Source organism: Ictalurus punctatus, chromosome 12, assembly GCF_001660625.3.
Source record: "Ictalurus punctatus breed USDA103 chromosome 12, Coco_2.0, whole genome shotgun sequence".
Lineage (NCBI taxonomy): Eukaryota > Metazoa > Chordata > Actinopteri > Siluriformes > Ictaluridae > Ictalurus > Ictalurus punctatus.
Genome location: NC_030427.2, coordinates 21,260,669 through 21,280,990, shown reverse-complemented (window position 1 = coordinate 21,280,990; position 20,322 = coordinate 21,260,669). Strand labels below are relative to the sequence as shown.

Genomic DNA, 20,322 nt, shown 5'->3' with positions numbered 1-20,322 from the left:
GCATCTTCACAAGGAATATCACAGAGGAATTTGAGCAGTGCAGAAACTAGAGAAAGAAGCAAGTAAACAGAAAATTGATAACATCAGACAGCTGAAATATTTGACATTGTGTGTGCTTATGTTTGTGTGTTCATCATCTGTAAAAGTGATAGATGGGGTCTGTTCAGCGTCTGCAGAATTGTTGGTGTAATGATATTCCCAAATCCAGAAAACAATTTACACAGTCTCAGCTGAGTCACCACATCTGCATTAGTCTTTTTTTGTTTGCTCTACCTGTTTCCTCTGTCCTTTGTCTTCGTCTGCATCTTCCATCACTTCAAAACATTTTCATCATTTCTGACCATTACCCTTTTCTCTATCCACCTTGCCCTTTATGCCACTCAACGGCCTCCTCATTTGTCCATTTTTTTAATCCCTGACAAACATTTTCCTCCACCTCAGCCCTCTTTCTGGTGTTTTGCAGGGCCCAAGCAGGACATGATCTATGATTTCTGGCGGATGGTCTGGCAGGAGAACTGCTACAGCATTGTGATGATCACCAAACTGGTGGAGGTGGGAAGAGTGAGTATAGCATTCCAATAGCCCCATCTGTGCCTCCTTCTCCTTGCATTTAATGAGCGACATCCATTACTGAAGCAGCTCCATCTCTCTTCATTCTTGCTACTTGCTCCATTGCTCACAGTAACTGTCATATAGGTTGACAAAGACAGTGCATTTCCTAAGATGAGCCATGCCCATGTGTTTTATTCCTCGGCTCCCATAGTGCAGCCATCTCATCTGCAGTTTGGCACAGCTTGCCTTCATTTAACTGTCCTAATTGATAACTGAAAATTATTGAGTGCTATGACACAGATTGTGCAGAGACATTTTGCAAAAGTAATCAGATTCTTAATTATAGTAGCTAGTATGCATTGTTTGTGTCAGTTATACCTTTAGAAACATTTTAAGCATAATTCATGCAATGTTTACTTGAATCAGGTTGTGTTCCCTTATTCACACACACACACATATATATATATATATATATATATATATATATATATATATATATATATATAACATGTGTGTGTGTGTGTGTGTATGTGTGTGTGCACGCGTGCGCGCGTGTGTGTTCCTTGCAGGTGAAATGCTGCAAGTACTGGCCTGATGATAGCGAGGTATATGGAGACATTAAGATCACTCTGCTGAAGACTGAAACACTGGCTGAATATACAGTGCGCACCTTCACCATGGAACGGGTTAGAAGTTTAGCCAGTTCTCTCTTGAACTGCTGTTCCCATAGCTGTTGAGTTAATGCTCATCAGAAAAAAAGAAGAAACTTTCAACACAGCTATCTCAGGTTTCAGCCTTTTGTCCAGAGTCCCAAAAAGGTTTTAGCCACCCATGGCAGGAGTCCAAAAGAGCATAAATTCCCTTGTTCTTTCGGGGGAAGGATGGTCTTTATTTTCCCCCCTTTATTGATTGGCAAACAGGAATGTTAGCCTTGTCCTTAATGGCTGTTCATGTTAGCATCGCCCTTGCAGATTGGTAGCCCTCAAGCAATAGGCAAGGCATCTGGAAATTACTAAAATTAGGGACAAATAATTTTTATTGTAAATATCTTGTAGAATGCACCCCAATGTACATTATTTTTACTATTATTTTCCTATTTGTAATAACCTCTGTGTCCCTGTCTACATACGGATGTTTTTAAATATCTGGTTTTTACCCCTTTGTTTAAAAATAAATCCTGTCCACAAGAACAGTGTTTCCATCCACAAACAGACACAAAAAACAACACAAAGATAATTGGAAAACTCTCACTTGAGCACAACAGGCCTATTAGGTAATAATAGTATGTTGTAATGTGCCGTAGAAATGGATGGGACAGAAGTGCATACACTCAGCAGATTTTTCTTTTATTGTGGGAAATTCAAGAATCACAGTTATAATCCACAGCATATGTCAAATTACAGGCATTCAGGGTCAAAATTGGAATATATGTAATCATAAAAGGTAGTACTCCGAATTGGGAAACATGGTTCAGTAATGCATGAAACAATTTACAAGACTTCTCAATGAAACAGGAGAACAGGAGAGAAGAAATAGACAAAGTAATTAAAGGCTAAACTCAGAACAGGTACACACATTAGGTAACAGGCCAACAACAGGACAGGGCAGAGACAGGACCAAAAACAAAGGCATGTGGCAATGTCAGCATATAGCACATGGTGTAAAGTCAAAACAAAACACTCTCCCATTGCACTAGGGAGAATATTATAACAAATGTCTCAAGAATAACCTTGAATTGTCATATTAAATGAAGGACAAATGCAGAAATGCACTATTTAGATACAGCAATCATCCCACAGGCTACTGCTTCACCCAGGTATTATCCAAAATCAATTTTTGCAGTGCCATTGGATCTGTCAGAGTGGTGGATTTAGGAGCAGTACAGCACGTAACATGTTCTTGCGCCTTCATATGAGGGTATAAAATAAATAAAAAAACACAAAGAAATTTCATTATCACATTGTCAAATAAGCAATTACAGACCACAAATGAGCCTACTCAGCAGCCATGAAAAACAGAGTTCTAGCATATTCATAACATACACAAAACATCAATAGGCATGTGTAGATTACTCAGCATTTTTCAAAAACGTAGACTTTTCCCATCTATCATCCAAAATGACTGTCAAGTTTTTGTTTTGCCTCCCTTCTCCAGCGGGGTTATCCAGCCAAACATGAGGTGTGTCAGTTCCATTTCACATCATGGCCAGAACATGGAGTGCCGTATCACGCCACAGGCTTGTTGGCTTTCCTGCGGCGTGTCAAAGCCTCTACACCTCCCGACACGGGGCCTGTGGTCGTCCACTGCAGGTACACACATACACAACACGCTCAAATACATACACATACACAATATAAACACAGGCACACAGCACTGGTCTATGTATATGGCTACTCATGCTTCCTAACTGTTTAAATGTAATTATGCATTTACTGAAAGACATGGTTAAAAAAGAATTCAATTCATGTCATTTTGAATGTCTCTTGTCTTTAAAACAGTAGCTCACACAAAAATTTTTGTATATTTGATCACCTGCTGATTTTGTATGTTTGCCCACTGACAAAGAAATGATCATTCTATAATTTTAATGGTAGATTTATTTGAACAGTGAGAGACAGAATAACAACAAAAAAATCCAGAAAAACGCATGTCAAAAATGTTATATATTGATTTGCATTTTAATGAGGGAAATATGTATTTGACCCCTCTGCAAAACATGACTTAGTACTTGGTGGCAAAACCCTTGTTGTGATTCACAGAGGTCAGACGTTTCTTGTAGTTGGCCACCAGGTTTGCACACATCTCAGGAGGGATTTTGTCCCACTCCTCTTTGCAGATCTTCTCCAAGTCATTAAGGTTTCGAGGCTGACGTTTGGCAACTCGAACCTTCAGCTCCCTCCACAGATTTTCTATGGGATTAAGGTCTGGAGACTGGCTAGGCCACTCCAGGACCTTAATGTGCTTCTACTTGAGCCACTCCTTTGTTAACTTGGGCGTGTGTTTTGGGTCATTGTCATGCTGGAATACCCATCCACGACCCATTTTCAATGCCCTGGCTGAGGTAAGGAGGTTCTCACCCAAGATTTAACGGTACATGGCCCTGCCCATCGTCCCTTTGATGCGGTGAAGTTGTCCTGTCCCCTTAGCAGAAAAACACCCCCAAAGCATAATGTTTCCACCTCCATGTTTGACGGTGGGGATGGTGTTCTTGGGGTCATAGGCAGCATTCCTCCTCCTCCAAACATGGCGAGTTGAGTTGATGACTCCATTTTGGTCTCATCTGACCACAACACTTTCACCCAGTTGTCCTCTGAATCATTCAGATGTTCATTGGCAAACTTCAGATGGGCATGTATATGTGCTTTCTTGAGCAGGGGGACCTTGCGGGCGCTGCAGGATTTCAGTCCTTCACAGCGTAATGTGTTACCAATTGTTTTCTTGGTGACTATGGTCCCAGCTGCCTTGAGATCATTGACAAGATCCTACCGTGTAGTTCTGGGCTGATTCCTCACTGTTCTCATGATCATTGCAACTCCACGAAGTGAGATCTTGAATGGAGCCCCAGGACGAGGGAGATTGACAGTTCTTTTGTGTTGTATAGACAAGAGCGTGGATGTTTTTTTGTCGGAAGTAGACAAAAAATGCAAGTCATCCTCTATGTCAAAATCTTCAGACATCTTTGTTACAAAGTCCGCTCTCACATTCTCTTGATAAACCGGACCCGGAAGCGCAGCACTATTTACAGCGGAGGAAGAGGGACACTGTACACAAACTGAGTCACATAGAACAATCTTTGTAACAAAGATGTCTGCAGATTTCAACATACAGGAAGACTTGAATTTCTTTGTCCGCGCTTGACAAAAAAAAAAAAAACGGCCACTCTCACTTCTTGTGAATCCGCCTCTTGTGAATGGAGGGACAGAAATCTCCCAGGTTTCATTAAAAATGTCTTCATTTGTGTTCCGAAGATGAATGAATACCTTATGGTTTGGAACGACATGAGGGTAAATAATTGATGACAGAAATTTCATTTTTGGGTGAATGATCCCTTTAAGTCTTGACCAGGAGAGTTAGTTGTTTTACCTTAGAAGGTATCCGAATCAGCCACAAAGGTGTATAATTTTACCACCATTTATTAGATGAATCGGAGGAACCTTCTCAAATGTGTGGCACAATCTCATTAAGATTATAACACAAGTCCAACCACCTTTGGTTAATACAAATAGCTAATCACAGTTAGTTCTTGTTTTGTATCTCTGTGTGCAGCATGGGTGCTGGGCGAACTGGTTGCTACATTGTCCTGGATGTGATGCTGGACATGGCAGAGTGTGAGGGAGTGGTAGACATCTACAACTGTGTCAAGACGCTCTGCTCGCGGCGCATCAACATGATTCAAACTGAGGTAAGGCAAACATAAAATTTGTAAATTGTGAGTTAGATTTACTGCGTAATGCAAATTTGTACCACATATCAAACTTTCCACGTGTCTTACTTGTACATGTACGTTTGTGGCTTACTGCATACCTACTGGAAACAGAACAGAATAGTCTGTATTTCATGTCTTATAAATAAATAATACTGTTCTGATACATTATACTAATTTGTATAAGCTTTTAGTAAGTAAAGTGAAAGCTTCCCTGACTGACTATGCAAGCACTGTAGTGATTTTGTGATTAGAATGTTTTAAAAGAACATTGGTATTAAATATTTCAAACATAGTAACTGTTTCCTTTTTAATGTGGATTGTCCAGAGCACCCATTTTATATTTATATTTTATATTGAGTTTGGTCTTAATGATAATGGTCTTATCTGAATTTACCCATACGTTTGTGAATTACTCTGAGACCACCCCATTTTGAGCCCTATAATCAGGTCTAGTATTTCTTTAGATGTCCTGACCAGTGATCGATGTACTTTATTTAAATGTCAACGGCAGATTACTGTTTTCTGAGAGCACCGGTTTTTTTTATGTTGATTCATCCAGGAGATAAAATTGCACTTAAATTGAAAATGACTATTCTTTACAAAATGCAAAGAAGTACGGTGGCTGAGAAGTGCAAAACAAATCACAAATCCAAAAAAAACAAAAACAAATTATAAACACAATGGTAAATCTAAAAACAAATGAACAAGTCAGAAAACACAAATATTTTGCGAATGGATAACTTGCCACTGTTTCGACGACACATCTGTCAATCAAGATATACAGGAAATAAGAAATTGTAAACAACTTTGTTTCTTGTACATTAGTGGACTTCTGCATTTACTTTAAACCATTTTTTGTCCATAGTAAAAATTTAAATCTTAGAAAATAAAAGTTTACATTGGCAAGAAAGGAGAAAATGGAATTTATTCAGCGCTACTTTGAGGAAAGACATTCATATGCCAGGATTTTGGATATGATATTAACATACCATGATATAAAGATTAGTTTGCACTCTCTACAAACGCACCTAAAGGACGCAGGTCTATTTAGAGGGTTAAAAAAAAACTATTCCCCATTAAAATACAGAAAGGAATGCTAAAAGAGCAGAGCTGCATGGACCAGGACAGTTATTTGGCTACTGGACAATGTGGTTAGCGCTTCAGCAGAAACAGAAGTTGCGTGTAAAAAGTAATGATATTATGTGGTTACGGCAGGCGGTGCCGCAGCCTGCTGTACTTCCTGTATATCTTGATTGACAGATGTGTCGTCCAATTAACAGTACGTAATCCATTTGCAAAATATACCTACCTTTTCTGTTTTGTCTGACTTATTGTTGTGTTTTCTGACTTGTTAATTTATTTTTTAATTTGTTGTTGTTTTTTCTTCCTTGTTATTTTATGGGTTCTTTCCGGGTTTCCTTCCACCTTTAAAAACATGATGGTAGAGATGCCTCTAAGTGTAAAAGAGTTTGCATGTGTGTGTGTGCATGGAAATTGTCCCATCTTTGGTGTATTCCTGCTTCACGCCCAGTGTTCCTGGGATAGGCTCCAGATCCACCATGATCAAGACAAAGCCAGAAAAAGATGAATGAACGAAGGAATGAATGTTACATGTATAATATTTTAAACAGATAAATTTGGATTATTTTTATCTTCTTTACACACTTTTACTACTCTTTTTCTAGGAGCAGTATGTGTTTATTCATGACGCCATCCTAGAGGCATGCCTTTGTGGCGAGACAGCCATCCCAGTCAGTGAGTTTGCTCTCACCTACAAAGACATACTAAGGGTTGATACTCAGAGCAACACCTCTCAGCTCAGAGAAGAGTTCCAGGTAAGTGTCTTTAGCCTTTAAAGAAAAGGCCTGTCAAACTTGTACACTGCAGATAAACGTCATAGTAAAATATTTTGTTTTGTGTCTATTCATATACTGATGTGTGTTTGTGAGATGTCTGGAGCTCTGTCAGATCATCATTGGAGCTTTAAAGGATAACTCTGACGGCAATTTATTTGTTTTTTATACTGTAGCAAAAGTAATAGATGTAAGCTTCTTTCTGACATTTAAAGATCTTATTGCTTTTTAAACATATAGTTGCACATTTTGGAAATGAATTAAAGACAGATGGAAGACAGATGTTCAGTGAATCTGATTGTATCAAATCAGAAATTTGATATTTTAAGTGATATTTTGTATTAAATCATTTTGTATTCCATGGCTTATACAATAATCAGATGTTAATTTAAAAAAAAAAAATCTGATTACATTTTTGGTGGCATAATCCATTTGAAATTCAGTTCTTCAAATTCAGATTTAAAATTTTAAAATACTATATCATTGGCTGAAATAGTGCCGATCAAATCTGTGCTCCTTTGCATTACTGATGTCCCTGGAGGTAGTGTTTTGAATTTTTTATCTGAATTTAAAGAAGTGAATTTGAAATGGATTTGACTAGCTACATTAGCCTTATAGCTTCAGTGCAAAGCCTAAGAAGTAAATATTGGACAGCAAACATTTTGGGTAAGGGTAAAAATGTGTGCATTTTATTTACCTCGATTATTCTGGTACTATAAAAACTGATTATGGCTTTATGTAGCTTTTACATATTGCTATAATATCCATGTTAATACTAACATTATTTTCCTAATTTATTTTTTATTGAGCATACATATAAGTACATATACATATACATATACAAGTACATATACATATATTGAGCATCAAATAAGTAGAAATTCTGCCTTTAACTGTGTTTTCTTTGTGTTAAAATATTACTGACTTCTTTTCTGAGTAGCTAATGAAATGTGTTCCAGGACTGCATGCTATTCCATCACTACATTGCTATACCTAGATGATCGTAATGCTGTGTATGCTATTTTGGAAAGCCCCATCAACGAGTGATGGACATTATCCATCACAGCTTCAGTAATCTACACTATTGTCATTCAAATCCCATTCTTTGATAGACTCATAATGTGCTGGTTCATTATAAACACCATTATAATCAGCCAAAGCACTTACCCTGCAATCTAAATCATTATATCTGAATATTAGAACGTTCTTACTGTCTGCTTTCTGGAGATACAAGTCCTTTATCTGTGCTACTATTAAAGCCTTATTAGTACTCATGCTCTTTCTAGCGAAAAGATAACCCTTCGTGCACCAGCATGATCAGAGATCTACATGCTGAGAGCTTTTTCCGGCTCCTCAAGCTGATCTCAAATGCAATTTATAGGAATTTTAATCAGTGAGATTTTTTTTTATTATAAAAAATAGCATACACATACTTGCAAAAGGGAAATGATTTCATGTCATGAAGCCAGAACTTCAGTGAACCACATCATCCGTGACGATCCCAATTCCAAAAAAAGAGCCTGGACAGGAGTGGAACGTCTGCTGTTGTAGCCCATCCGCTTCAAGATTCAGCAGGTTGCTCATTGTTGTGAGATACTTTTCTGGTCACGACAGTTGTAAAGAGTGGTTATTTGAGTTACCAAAGCTTTGCTGTAACCATTCTGTTCCATCTCCTATGACCTTTTTCATCAACAAGGGGTTACTGTCCACAGAACTGCTGCTGAATGGATGTGTCTTGTTTTTCATGCCATTCTGTGTAGAGAATGATGTGTGTGAAAGTCCCAGGAGATCAGCAGTTTCTGTGAAACTGTATCTGTAACTTAAAGACTCAATGAAATGGCTTGATCTGATGTTATCTAAAGACATTGAACTGCTTAGAAAACCTACTGATTATGCATCCATGAGTCTGAAGAGAACTTGTTGAATCTGTTTAGGAATTCTGGTAATATAGCAGATGTTTCCAGCCACCAGGTCACAGATTGGCATGGTAACGTTAGCTATTTGATACCAGAATGCAGATAATAAGAATATCTATTAATTATTGTCCTGTTTTTGTCTCATACTTTGTGAGAAATACTGGTGTTCATAATACAGCACAACAAAAGGAAGAAAAAACCCTGAAACACCAATTATGACACCAATTCATGAGTACTTTTTTTTTTTTTTTACTTGTGACAAGAAGACTTTGTTTTCTGATTTTGATATTCACCAATTTTCTCCTCTTCCACCAAACATTCTTTTCCATTTTCCCTCTTTGCCTGGTCCGTTTAGTCACTTTTGCTTATTTTGTTTTCCGACTGTCAGACGCTGAACTCCGTGACGCCTCATTTGGACGTAGAGGAGTGCAGTGTGTCGCTGCTGCCCAGAAACCGAGAGAAGAACAGGAGCATGGATGTGCTGCCTCCTGACCGAGCCCTGGCCTTTCTTGTCACCACAGAGGTGGACGGCAGTGACTACATCAATGCAGCACTGATGGATAGTTTCCTTCGGCCAGCTGCCTTCGTGGTGACGCCTCATCCACTGCCCATTACCACTGGAGACTTCTGGAGGCTGGTTTTTGATTATGGCTGCACCTCCATCGTCATGCTCAACCAGATCAACCAGTCCAACTCTGCCTGGGTGTGTTGACACAGAATTCCTATGGAATTTGTGCCAAAGTATTGAACGTAACGTTTCAAGAAATGAACAAAAATATACACTGAGAAAGAATGAAAACACTCTGAAACTGAACACTGTGAACTCAATGGCAAAAATTTAACATGGTCGTCAAATAAACAGCATTCTTTTTTTTTAAGAGTTTTCTTAGCTTCCTTCTCACTAATCATGGCTTATGAATGAGTTCTCGTTTACGCTTTCAAACTTTTTGTTTACTCTCCAGAAGTTTACGCTTGCCATTTTGGCACAAATTGGACATGTAGGTGAGGCTTGAGGCTTAACAGATTTACTCTTATTTGCTACTGCGATTTGGATTGACAGCTCGAGTGTCCAGCTGAGGAAGATGACGCTGATGATGATGACGACGACGATGCTCCATGCCACTCTTGAGAGCTCATCTCAAAATTATAGTTGTATGAGACTACCCAAACCTTAAATATTAATTATGAACTAATCTGTTGACTAAGTAAGTAAAATTTCCACTACAAAGTACAAACACTATAACGATACAGTGAACCACATCCAGAATGTGCTCCACAATTCGCTACACTGAAGTCTCTACTTCCAGGTCAGAGAACTGTCAATCTAAATCTCACTAGCCAATGAGAGTAAATCACTGTTAACGAAAACTCTCGCAGCGCATTCATGAGTGTTTTTCTTCTTTCTCATAATAATTTTCATAATACTTTTGTTTGTTTCACGAAAAGTTATGTTCAATACTTTTGGCACAAATTTAATTCCATAAATTCTTTCAAATTAACCAAGTTTCCATTGACTTTTTTTAAAAATGCAGTGCAAGTCATAAATGCTTCCAATGCGTGCAGACTTTTCTGCTGGCAACTTTATTATATAGCTATTTTGTGCTAAACAACTTTTTTTGTAAAGATCAATCAAAAATCAAAAAAATCAATTCTGAGAGCAGCTGTCTCGTAAGTTTTATTTCGGCAGTAGAAAAGTTTGTATTCAACATATTTCCGTAAAGACATTCAGGTATATAACAAACATCCATGATTTTCTTAATAGCATAGAATGGAAATAATAGAAGTATACACCCCTGATCGGCAGTACACTGAATAATATTGGGTTTCTTAAATGACAAAAAAATGCCTTTCTTGAAACAAGCAAGATTAAATCTAGTTCCCTTTCAAAGGGAACTTAACGTTGCATGAGCTTCACACTGTGTCTGTGTGAAATCCCGCCCTGCTGTGGTCAGGTGACGTGGTCAGGTTTCGCGTGTCACGTGTGTGAAACACAATCAAAAAAAAAGAAAAAAAAAAGAAAAGAAAAGTATGGGTTCAGGAAGTGTGTTACGCTGTGCTCCTATTTCATTCTGGGCGGGGGTTAGGGGTTGGACACACTTTCGGTGTGAAGTGTCTGGGGATGGAGCATGCCACAGTGGTCCTTGAGGGGGCTGACTGTGTGCTTTGTGAGCACTTTACAATCAGGCAGCTCCGCTCACTGCTTGCTCTCTTCTCAGCCGATAGGAGTTGGGTTTCAGAGCCTTGTGGCTCTTTTGTGATCTCCATCATACCTTAGCTGGCCAAACGGCAAAAAACTTACCTCAGCCTGTTAACACTGCCCACATTAAATTGCTAACTTTCCTGCTAACACACCTGACAGGTGTGAGTGATCAGTGGGACATGTGACATACTGGGACTGATGGGTAATATCGTTCAGTGTGGATTTCAGCATAACCATGACACATAGCTGCTTCATTGAAAAAATAGTCTTAATATAAGGAAAGCTTATTCCTCTGCTTGTTACTGGTTAAATTCAATATTAGTTGGAATATCTTATTAATACAAAGTTAGATATATTTTCTTAAAATGAGATTACTTAAAATAAGAACATTCTTGACCAGATTATTTTTCTTTTTACACAAAAAACAAGACTCATTTCCCAGAAACAAACCTTTTTTTACTTTCTTAAAATTCCTTTTTTTTTATTTTTTTTTTTTTTGCAGTGTAGGCTATAATTCTTCTCTTGCCATAAATATCCACAGTGGATTATGGATCTACATCCATTATCCGTGTCACATGAAATTAAAGTCACAGCCCATTTAATATGCTGCAGTTTACAATTAAATAAAGATGTCACCTTTAATCCCTTAATCCAACGTTCCATCTCCTTAATCCAGCTGCACCACTCTGCCAGTGTTGCTCAAATCTTTCTTCTTTATTTCCATAATGTTTCTAAATGAAAGCATTTTTTGGAATGCATTTATTTTGTATACATAGCTGACATTAAATATTATGGTCTTATGTGAGCTTATACCACACTGTATATGACTTGAAGTATTTGAATTTTACACAGACTTTGTTTAAAGCTGAATGTGCATGTTATGCCTAATAAAAAGAGGGTACATTTTTTTTCCTGTTAGAAACAGGCATTATTAGAGACAACAGATGTTAGGGGTAGTGGAGGAAATACACATTCCCGCTGAGGGGCAGGAAGATTTCAGCACAACAACAGCATACTGCTTATCCCACTAGTCTGTTTTATATTGGTTTGTTGTTGCAGAAGCACATGATAAATGATGCCAAATGTCACAAAATTTATGCGTAATTGCATTGCTTTTCTTGTTAAAAATGCTTCCAGTGTAGTTTCTCACAACATTTCACATATCGACAAACAATCTACTAAAGTTGTCAGTATATGGAAAATATTTAAAAATACAGTTGTTTTCCATCACAAATACTGTATCAGGAAACACTTCAAATCACTAAAACAATTTCTGCAAACAATCATTAGATGGAAATCAGCATGTTTTCCTAAAATGATATACAGTGGGGTCCAAAGGTCTGAGAGTACTAGTGAAAATTATTTATTTGCCATTCGTTTTTCATTTTAACACAAAGGTTTTAATTACAAATCATATTATCAGCAACAACTTTTTAAAAGTAGAATCTTAGAAATATTTACATGCATTTCTTAGTATTTGGTATGTCTCCTTGTTGCTTTAATATAAAAAAATAAAAAAGTAATTTTCACATATTACTAAGTTTTTATAGTGAAAAATAGTTTGCATTGCTCAGTCTGTGTGAAAGAAAATGACCACCCCTAAAATTGGTCATACTATTGTCAATGCATGAGCGTGCCTAATAGGCTAAATGCGGGAAATACCATGTAGTCATGCACTCAATCATCTGAATGCAATGGAGATAGCATGGGAGATACAGTAAGTGTTTAAAAAACACTTTTTCTTGGAAAATAAATGTCATAATCTAAATATAGTTGTATTGCAAGCATAAATTAACTGCACAGTTCATCAAAATGAAATGTTTTTGGTGAAATGATTACGATGATGTTTACCTATTGTCTTGAGGTCACTTTAAGTATTGAGTATGAATGAAGCAAGCTGATTAAATACTGTTAATTTAAATAGCATACGGCTCTGAAATTGAAATAATTTACGACCATAAAATGTAAATTAGACCATATACCTTACTCACAGCATGTATTTTAACTGCCACCTATTCTTGTACATAAAAGTAACAGTAAGCTATGTGTGCACGTTCTCTCATGATCATCCTTTCAGTGGTGAAATGGTTAGGAGTCATTTAATATAATTTTGATATATTCAGATGTTGTATCATACAAAAACGGTGGTGTTTTTAAACACATTCTTTTTGTTCTTCTTTTCTAGATTGTTCGATACCAGTACCACACCATTGTGTAAGACACAACCCTTAAAGTAAAGCTAGGCAAACTGACAAACAAAAGCTGATTTTCAAGAAGGCAGCACGATACATTAAGAATCAGGTGGTGTGAACTTTTGAACAGGATGATCGGTGTAAATTATTATTTTGTTTAAAGATGTTTTTTTTCCATTCAGAAGACAAAATAATAACAATTTACACTGACCATACTGTTCAAAAGTTGAACAGTCTGTTTAACAGGATGCTCTTAATGTATCTTGAGCATCAGTGAATATTTGCACGTTTTGTAATACTTGTGTACGGGTCCCTCAGTTGTCCTCAGTGTGAAAAGATGGATCTTAACATCATATAGCCCCTGTTGGAAAGGGGTCAAAAGGGTTTAATTGCTCAGGACAAACAAGGGACTCATAAACAACTCTCACAAAACATAAAAACAGTCGTTTGTCATCCAGGTAACAACACACAGTATTAAGAATCAAGCGTATGTAAACTTTTTGACTAGTTCAGTTGTGTAAATTCAAGTATTATTGTGTCTTGTGGACTATATGTAAACAACTGTTATATGAAATAGCTTATTCAATACAGAACTAAATCAAACCAAAATGAAATTTTTATGATCCATCTTTATTTTAAATTGTTAACATTTTGCACATATTTCAAAGCATGTATAAACTTATGACCTCAACTGTATTTACAAAGAGCTGTTTTTAGCACAATTTCTGTCTTTTTAGTATCTTTCTTGCCCTCCATTTGAAGACATTTATTTTGTGTGTATGTGAGTGTTTGGAAAACAGTTGTTAGCATCACTCTGGCAATCACCTTTTTTACTTCATGCAACAGATTGCTTCTCACATTTCCAGACCCACTGTAATCATGTTGTGTGTGTGTGTGCGTGTGTGTGTGTGTGTGTGTGTGTTTTGCTAAACGTGTGTATGTGTAAATATTCATTTCCTCCCTCCACCCTGTTTATTCACTTCCATCACTGTGACAAGGTATTAACATGATTCTAGCACTTCCCCTGCCCCTGTCACTTCAACCTTGCTCCCCTCCCTCTATCTGTTTGTGTTTCAGATGTTAAAAGCAGCCTGACATTGACTGTTGCTTTTGAAGCCACAGTATTAAGAAAAAAAGTCTGTTAGGTCTCCTCTATCTCTTTAGGCAACAACTGAAAAATTGAGGAAATCGAGGTGGCACAAATTAATTCTCTTCACCGATTAAATGCTTTTTTTCTCCCTTTTTCCCAATCAGTCATTTTTTTTCCCAGTGTTCAGAGCTTCCTCTCCTCTCCCCTTGGTATAATCTGTGTGTGCATATAACTCTGTGTCTTGTGTCCTAATCTTTCACCCACTGTAAAATGCTAATTTAAGCACAAATATGCTTCAAAGCTTATCATATTGTGTATTAGAATGAATTGCAAAGTGGAAAGCGGTTTACTCTGTGATGGAGGGATGTAACCAAATATGAATAAATCACTCAGAATGAATAGACAACAAATGCAGATACAAATAGGAGGAGCACTGTTCATTTTTGTTTTGATTGTTTTGTTTTTTTTTATGTAAGAATGACAGAAAGTCATGCTTTGTTTATAGTAGAAACAAAGACTATGTTCATTAACTTGAACGCACAGCATTCGTTTATTCATCCGTATTAATGGTGTAGTCAGGATCGCCATGGTTTAAATTAGGCTTATAGATAAAATTTAGAAAACACAACCAACTAAGTTTGTTAGAAATATTGTATGTGGGTACAGACAAAAATAATGCCATCAGAGACTGAACCTGCCCTAATAGCACACTTGATACACTTGCTTAATCACTCTTTCTCTCCTTCTCTCAGCCTTGTCTGCAATACTGGCCTGAGACGGGCATGCAGCAGTTTGGACCCATGACAGTGGAGTTGCTGTCCAGGTCCACAGATGATGATGTCATCACCCGGCTGTTCCGGGTCAATAACATCACACGGGTAAGTATGCAGTAACGGCCAAAATAGATAATGAAATGTTACACAATATAATCTGCACTCTATTATCCAGACCATTATAGCTGGTGTCAGTGAGGGGGTTAACATTGGTTCCACTCAATTATAATGCCCCATGAAATGCTGACCTTAAAATTAAAATGCTAGTCTGACATCTAACTACTTCTGACTTCTTTTCGAGTCCACTGAAAATGTTTCATAGCTAATGGACTAAGAGTGTAATTGCTTAATTCATCTTTTTAGAGAAGACTTGTAAATTAATTCAGCACAGGTATATCTGCAGCAGCATCTTAAAACTCTGGGTAATCATGCAGACAGAGTCTAAAAGATCAGGCAAGACGTGTTTGGCATTTGTGGTTGCCGTATTCAGTTTTGCATTGGCGCTTTGCAGTTAATGTAGCTAACAAGTAAGGAAAGCATACTTACAGTACATTGCATAAGAAATAATCCTCATCCTGCCTCTTCAGAGGACCCAAGAGAGAAATTTAGGATGAGGCACTCCCCTTGAGTTAATCCTTTCATTAACTCTAGAAGTCAGGATGGCTGCTGAGAAAGATCAAGGGTGGGGTAATCATGTTAATGTTGAACAAGATGGACGAGTTCACATCCAGGAATCTGCAATGCAAAGTCTGTAGGAATTCTAATGAGCAAAAATAGTTTTTTCTTTTATTTCTTGTATGTGAAGTGATATGAATAGTACAACCTTTAACCCTGCTTTCTCACTCCATTCTTACCCATTTGTAAATTTTTATATAAATTTGTAACAGAGCCAAGTTCAGTGAGAGTAATAGAGGCATGGTGTAGGTTATTAGAATGGTGTATACAGAGATTTGGCTCTATATAGTAGGTGAAAAGCATTTCACCAAAGGAGTAGTATGTCCAAATTCTCGGTATTCATAAAAGAGAAGGTGAGAAATACCCAGATGACTTACTGCTTCCACCGAGATGCTGCAGTATTGAAGCAATGCACACTATGCTATCCCATAATGCAATGGGACTGCCACGGAAGAGCTGTCAGAATCAAAAATGGTGGAAGGCAACACGTCGGCTCTTTTTAAATTGTAGGTCACATGACAATGCCATCATGGCAGATGTAGTATGTCCAGATTGTATTCATGCTACACACTTATACTGATCAGTACGTACTGTATCAATGGCTGAGCAGTAGATACTGAAATGAACGTAGTAGGCACTGTGACAGTACTCTATTTCAGATGCAGCGTTTGTTTTTTATACAGCAGCAACCACTAACATGAGCTCTGTCATGTTTAGTCTTTTCTCTGTCTTTTCATCTTTTACTCTCTGGTTTTGAAGCTGCAGGAGGGTAACCTGGTGGTGCGTCATTTCCAGTTCCTGCGCTGGTCAGCCTACCGTGATATCCCAGACTCCAAAAAGGCCTTCCTCACTCTGCTGGCCCAAGTGCACAAGTGGCAGAGGGAGTGTGGTGATGGTCGCATTGTAGTTCACTGCCTGTGAGTTTCGCAAAGCTCTTTTTTTTTAAAGACTGATTTTTTAATTCTCATCTTGCCTGCTCCCATTCACTCCTCATCAGCTGCACCCATAAAGATGAAGCTGCTTTAGGCACTTAATCCATTCCTCCCCTTTCAGTGCATCATTTTTCATAGCCTGTGGCTCTCTGTTCTCTGGCCCGAGGTCATAACTCCTCTGCCTGTATCTGCTTTTCTTGGTTTATGCGTTAATGAGTCTTACAGATAGGTTAATAACCCTCACACGAATGTGCCCTTTATCTATCAACATCACACAGCACTAATCTCATTTCATTGCAAGCCATCTTTTTATTCCATGTCTTTTCCCCATAAAGTCTATTTCTCTGTGCTCCCTTCTCTTGCATATAGAGAAGATGCTACAATCACACTAAGGGGAAAATGTAAAGTCCAACACGTAAAAAGTATTGCTTTTCATTTGTGACAGGAGACAACATGCAACATGACGCAATAGGAATGAAGAAGCAGTGTGCGTATAAAGGGAACTCCTTTATATGGATTGCAGCTTTGCATTTCCGTGTGGCCCGATTGCAACATACTGATGAAATGCAACAGGGAATTACATTCCCACATTCAGTGTTAAAATCTTTAAAGAAAACAAAAACAAACAAACAAACAAAAAAAAACAATATGTGCAGATTGTTTTTCATTGAGGAGATAACAAGACAAAAGTGTGAAATTATAAATGAAAAGCAACATCATCTGTGTATTCTATGCTGTATTTATGTAATGTGTGTTTCTTGTGGTGTGCTTGCTTTTGTTTCTGGCACGGAATTTTCTCTGTACTTGCGAATAATGAAAATTATTTAATTCTGTTTGTTTTGATGGTCCAACAGCAGCCTAAATGCTTGTCACAATATTTATTTCCAGCTGCCATTTTTACAGTCACTTACTTATGCATTTAATGTATGTTGTACTAAATTACTGGCTTAAACCCTGTGCCAAAACACATGCACGCATGCATGCACACACACACACACACACACACACACACACACACACACACACACACACACACACACATGTGATTTTCTCCTTTAAAGTGGTATAAAAAGGATATGTGTGACTGTATGTCTTTCAGGAATGGAGGTGGGCGCAGTGGCACATTCTGTGCTTGCACCATGATAATGGAGATGATTGGTCACCACAGCATGGTGGATGTCTTCTACGCTGTCAAGACTCTCCGTAACTCCAAGACTAACATGGTGGAGACCATGGTAAATTGCAGATTGTGTTTTGGATGGCCATATATTTGTAAACATGAGTGCTAAGTCTGTAACTAGACTCAGTACACTATTCATTGACTGTTTTGAAAAGAGTACTGTATAGAATAGTATAAAGAGTAGTTGTACCTCAAGGGGCACATCTGAGAGGCTTTACAGCTCATCTGAGATCTGAGTTGTGGGAAATTATCCTGTTTGTAATGCCAAAAACTCATTAAGATGACATGATTGTCATTGAAGTATGAAAGTATGAATGTGTGAATACCTGAAACCCGTTTCATAGGCCAAACTGACAAATAAAAATGTACAAAGGTATTACTATTCTTTTTTTGTACTCATGTATATGTTGATAAATGACAACCACCTATAAATGACCAAGCGCATTCACAGCTTGGCTGATTTACATTTATCAATGTCTACAAAACTCCTTAATAGGCAAAGCTCAGCAAGAGAGGAGAATGACAAAATGCAGACTAAACGACGAAAGAAGAGGAATTTCTCCAAGGCAGAAATGGGAGTTCTTTTCACTCACATCCACAGCAATAAAAAAATAATAAAAAAGTGTGATGACTCTAAAGTGTTGCACAGAATTAAAAAATAAGATCCATTAAAAAAAAAAAAAAACAGTCTTTAAATATCCTATCCCATTTGGTGCGGTGTGCACTAATACTGTATAATCTAGCACAGGCACAGACTTTTTTAGGGAGGCATTTCTTTTGTTTGTGTGAATGGCTAGCTTTTATATCAATATAGAATGACTGGGTTTCACAAAATGTTCTTTAAATTCATGTGTGCAATTGAAATGAACAAGTTATTTAAACAACATAATCCATATATAAAATTGTAGTAGCTTATCCCAATTAGTGAGACTCCTTAGACATACATTTAGACTGGACACATATTTCTTATGTAAATGTTCCTGAAAATTATTTACAAATTAATCTATTTGTATCCAGCTTGATAAATTAGGATAAATGAAAGTAGGTGAGCAAACATCTCATACAATAAAATAGTGTACATGGTTGATTCTACTGTCTTTGATATTTAAATGGCCTGGTATGAAATTAGGCTGCCTGTTTTGTTCTTGCTGGGTGATTTCAAAGCCCTCAGGATTCTGAAAGGCTCCTAAAATATGTGTGATATGTAACCCTTCTTAGACAGTCTGATCTTTATGAGAATGTCAGATGGAGCCAAATCTGATAGATACTGTTTTGATTTTCCATTTCAGGAGCAGTATCGGTTCTGTTATGACCTGGCTTTGGAGTACCTGGACTGTCTAGAGGTCAGATAACACCTGAGCCAGTGACCAGAAAATGATGAAAGAGCAACCAAGCCTTTCGGAGGCCTCCAATGTCTTTTTTTCTTTCCGTTACTGGTCTCTCAAGCCTGGATGAATGAGCCTTTCACGTGGACCTTTTTTTCTGTGGTGAGACCGAAAACCCAATCAGAGATACAGGCACGGAAGTCCTGGTTCTTTCACCTTTGTATTATACTTGATTTGTTTCATCAGGCAAAAATATAATCTCGCAGACTCTACTAGGAAATGGCATTCCCCATACGCTACAAGGTAATGGTCAATTTCCTGGTTACACTTTATCCAGTCTGCTTTGATTTTGATTCACGGAGCTCAGCCAATCTCTGCCTTATTCACTGAGCAAGACAAAGACATCATATTCTAACCAAGCCAATAAAATGGCAAGACTGCAGCAACAAACAATATATATGTAGAGTGTATATTCATATAACCTGCACATGGTGGATAAGCAACCGTTTGCTTTTTAGAAAGAATGCCCTGAAAGGACTATGAATATGTAATGTGCTAAGAAATGTGATATACACCAGATTTTGTAAGAAAGGTGGATTTCGGATCAGTGTCAGTATATCAGCCGCAGTCCAGAAGCGATGCAAAGGTGGTCTTGAGTTAATTTATTGATTTGTGTAAATAACGTGGGTGTTTTGCAGATCTGTTTCTAAATGTTGTCTTGACATGCCAGTACATTCGTTTTCGTGTGCCTGTGTATTAAAAAGAGGACCACTCATGCATCAGCATGCCTGTTGTACTATCTGTGTCCCATTGCAATCTCAGATATGGTCTATATTGGCCATCTTGTGCAGTATTTTTGCTTTCATCAAGACCAATGTAAAAATTGGGGGGGGGGGGGGGGGGGCATTGCTGTTATGGGAAGAAGTCGAGGCAATCATCAGAAGAGATGCTTTTTAAATTTCTATTTATTTGTTGTGTTTTCTTTCCTGAATAAGGCACATTATGAAGAAATAAAATATTATGATGTTGCTTTTTCGTTTTTATCATTTTCTTCCATGACAGTTATGACCTACCGAAAAATGACATTTAGAACCAAATAACTGTGTGCGTGTGCATGTGTGTGTGTACAAAAGGATAGGAATAGCTGACGAGTTCAATCAATGGAAGGTCCTCCAAAAGATAGTAAGACAAACGTGTGTGTGTGTGTG

At 37.6% G+C, this 20,322-nt stretch overlaps 1 protein-coding gene across 5 annotated transcripts in view; it reads left to right on the top strand.

Moving 5' to 3' along the window:
• The window catches only part of ptprua (protein tyrosine phosphatase receptor type Ua), a 297,952-nt gene extending 277,971 nt beyond the window's left edge, over positions 1–19,981 (top strand). For all 5 annotated transcript variants that reach the window (XM_017480742.3, XM_047159179.2, XM_017480743.3 and 2 more), the window contains 10 exons: positions 464–561; positions 1,122–1,238; positions 2,707–2,861; positions 4,819–4,954; positions 6,664–6,813; positions 9,136–9,450; positions 14,982–15,107; positions 16,437–16,594; positions 17,709–17,844; positions 19,079–19,981. In XM_017480742.3, the coding sequence (XP_017336231.3) occupies positions 464–561; positions 1,122–1,238; positions 2,707–2,861; positions 4,819–4,954; positions 6,664–6,813; positions 9,136–9,450; positions 14,982–15,107; positions 16,437–16,594; positions 17,709–17,844; positions 19,079–19,141 (1,454 nt within the window). In that variant the 3' untranslated portion in view covers positions 19,142–19,981. The remainder of the gene's footprint in view (positions 1–463; positions 562–1,121; positions 1,239–2,706; positions 2,862–4,818; positions 4,955–6,663; positions 6,814–9,135; positions 9,451–14,981; positions 15,108–16,436; positions 16,595–17,708; positions 17,845–19,078) is intronic.
• The last annotated feature ends 341 nt before the right edge of the window (positions 19,982–20,322 follow it).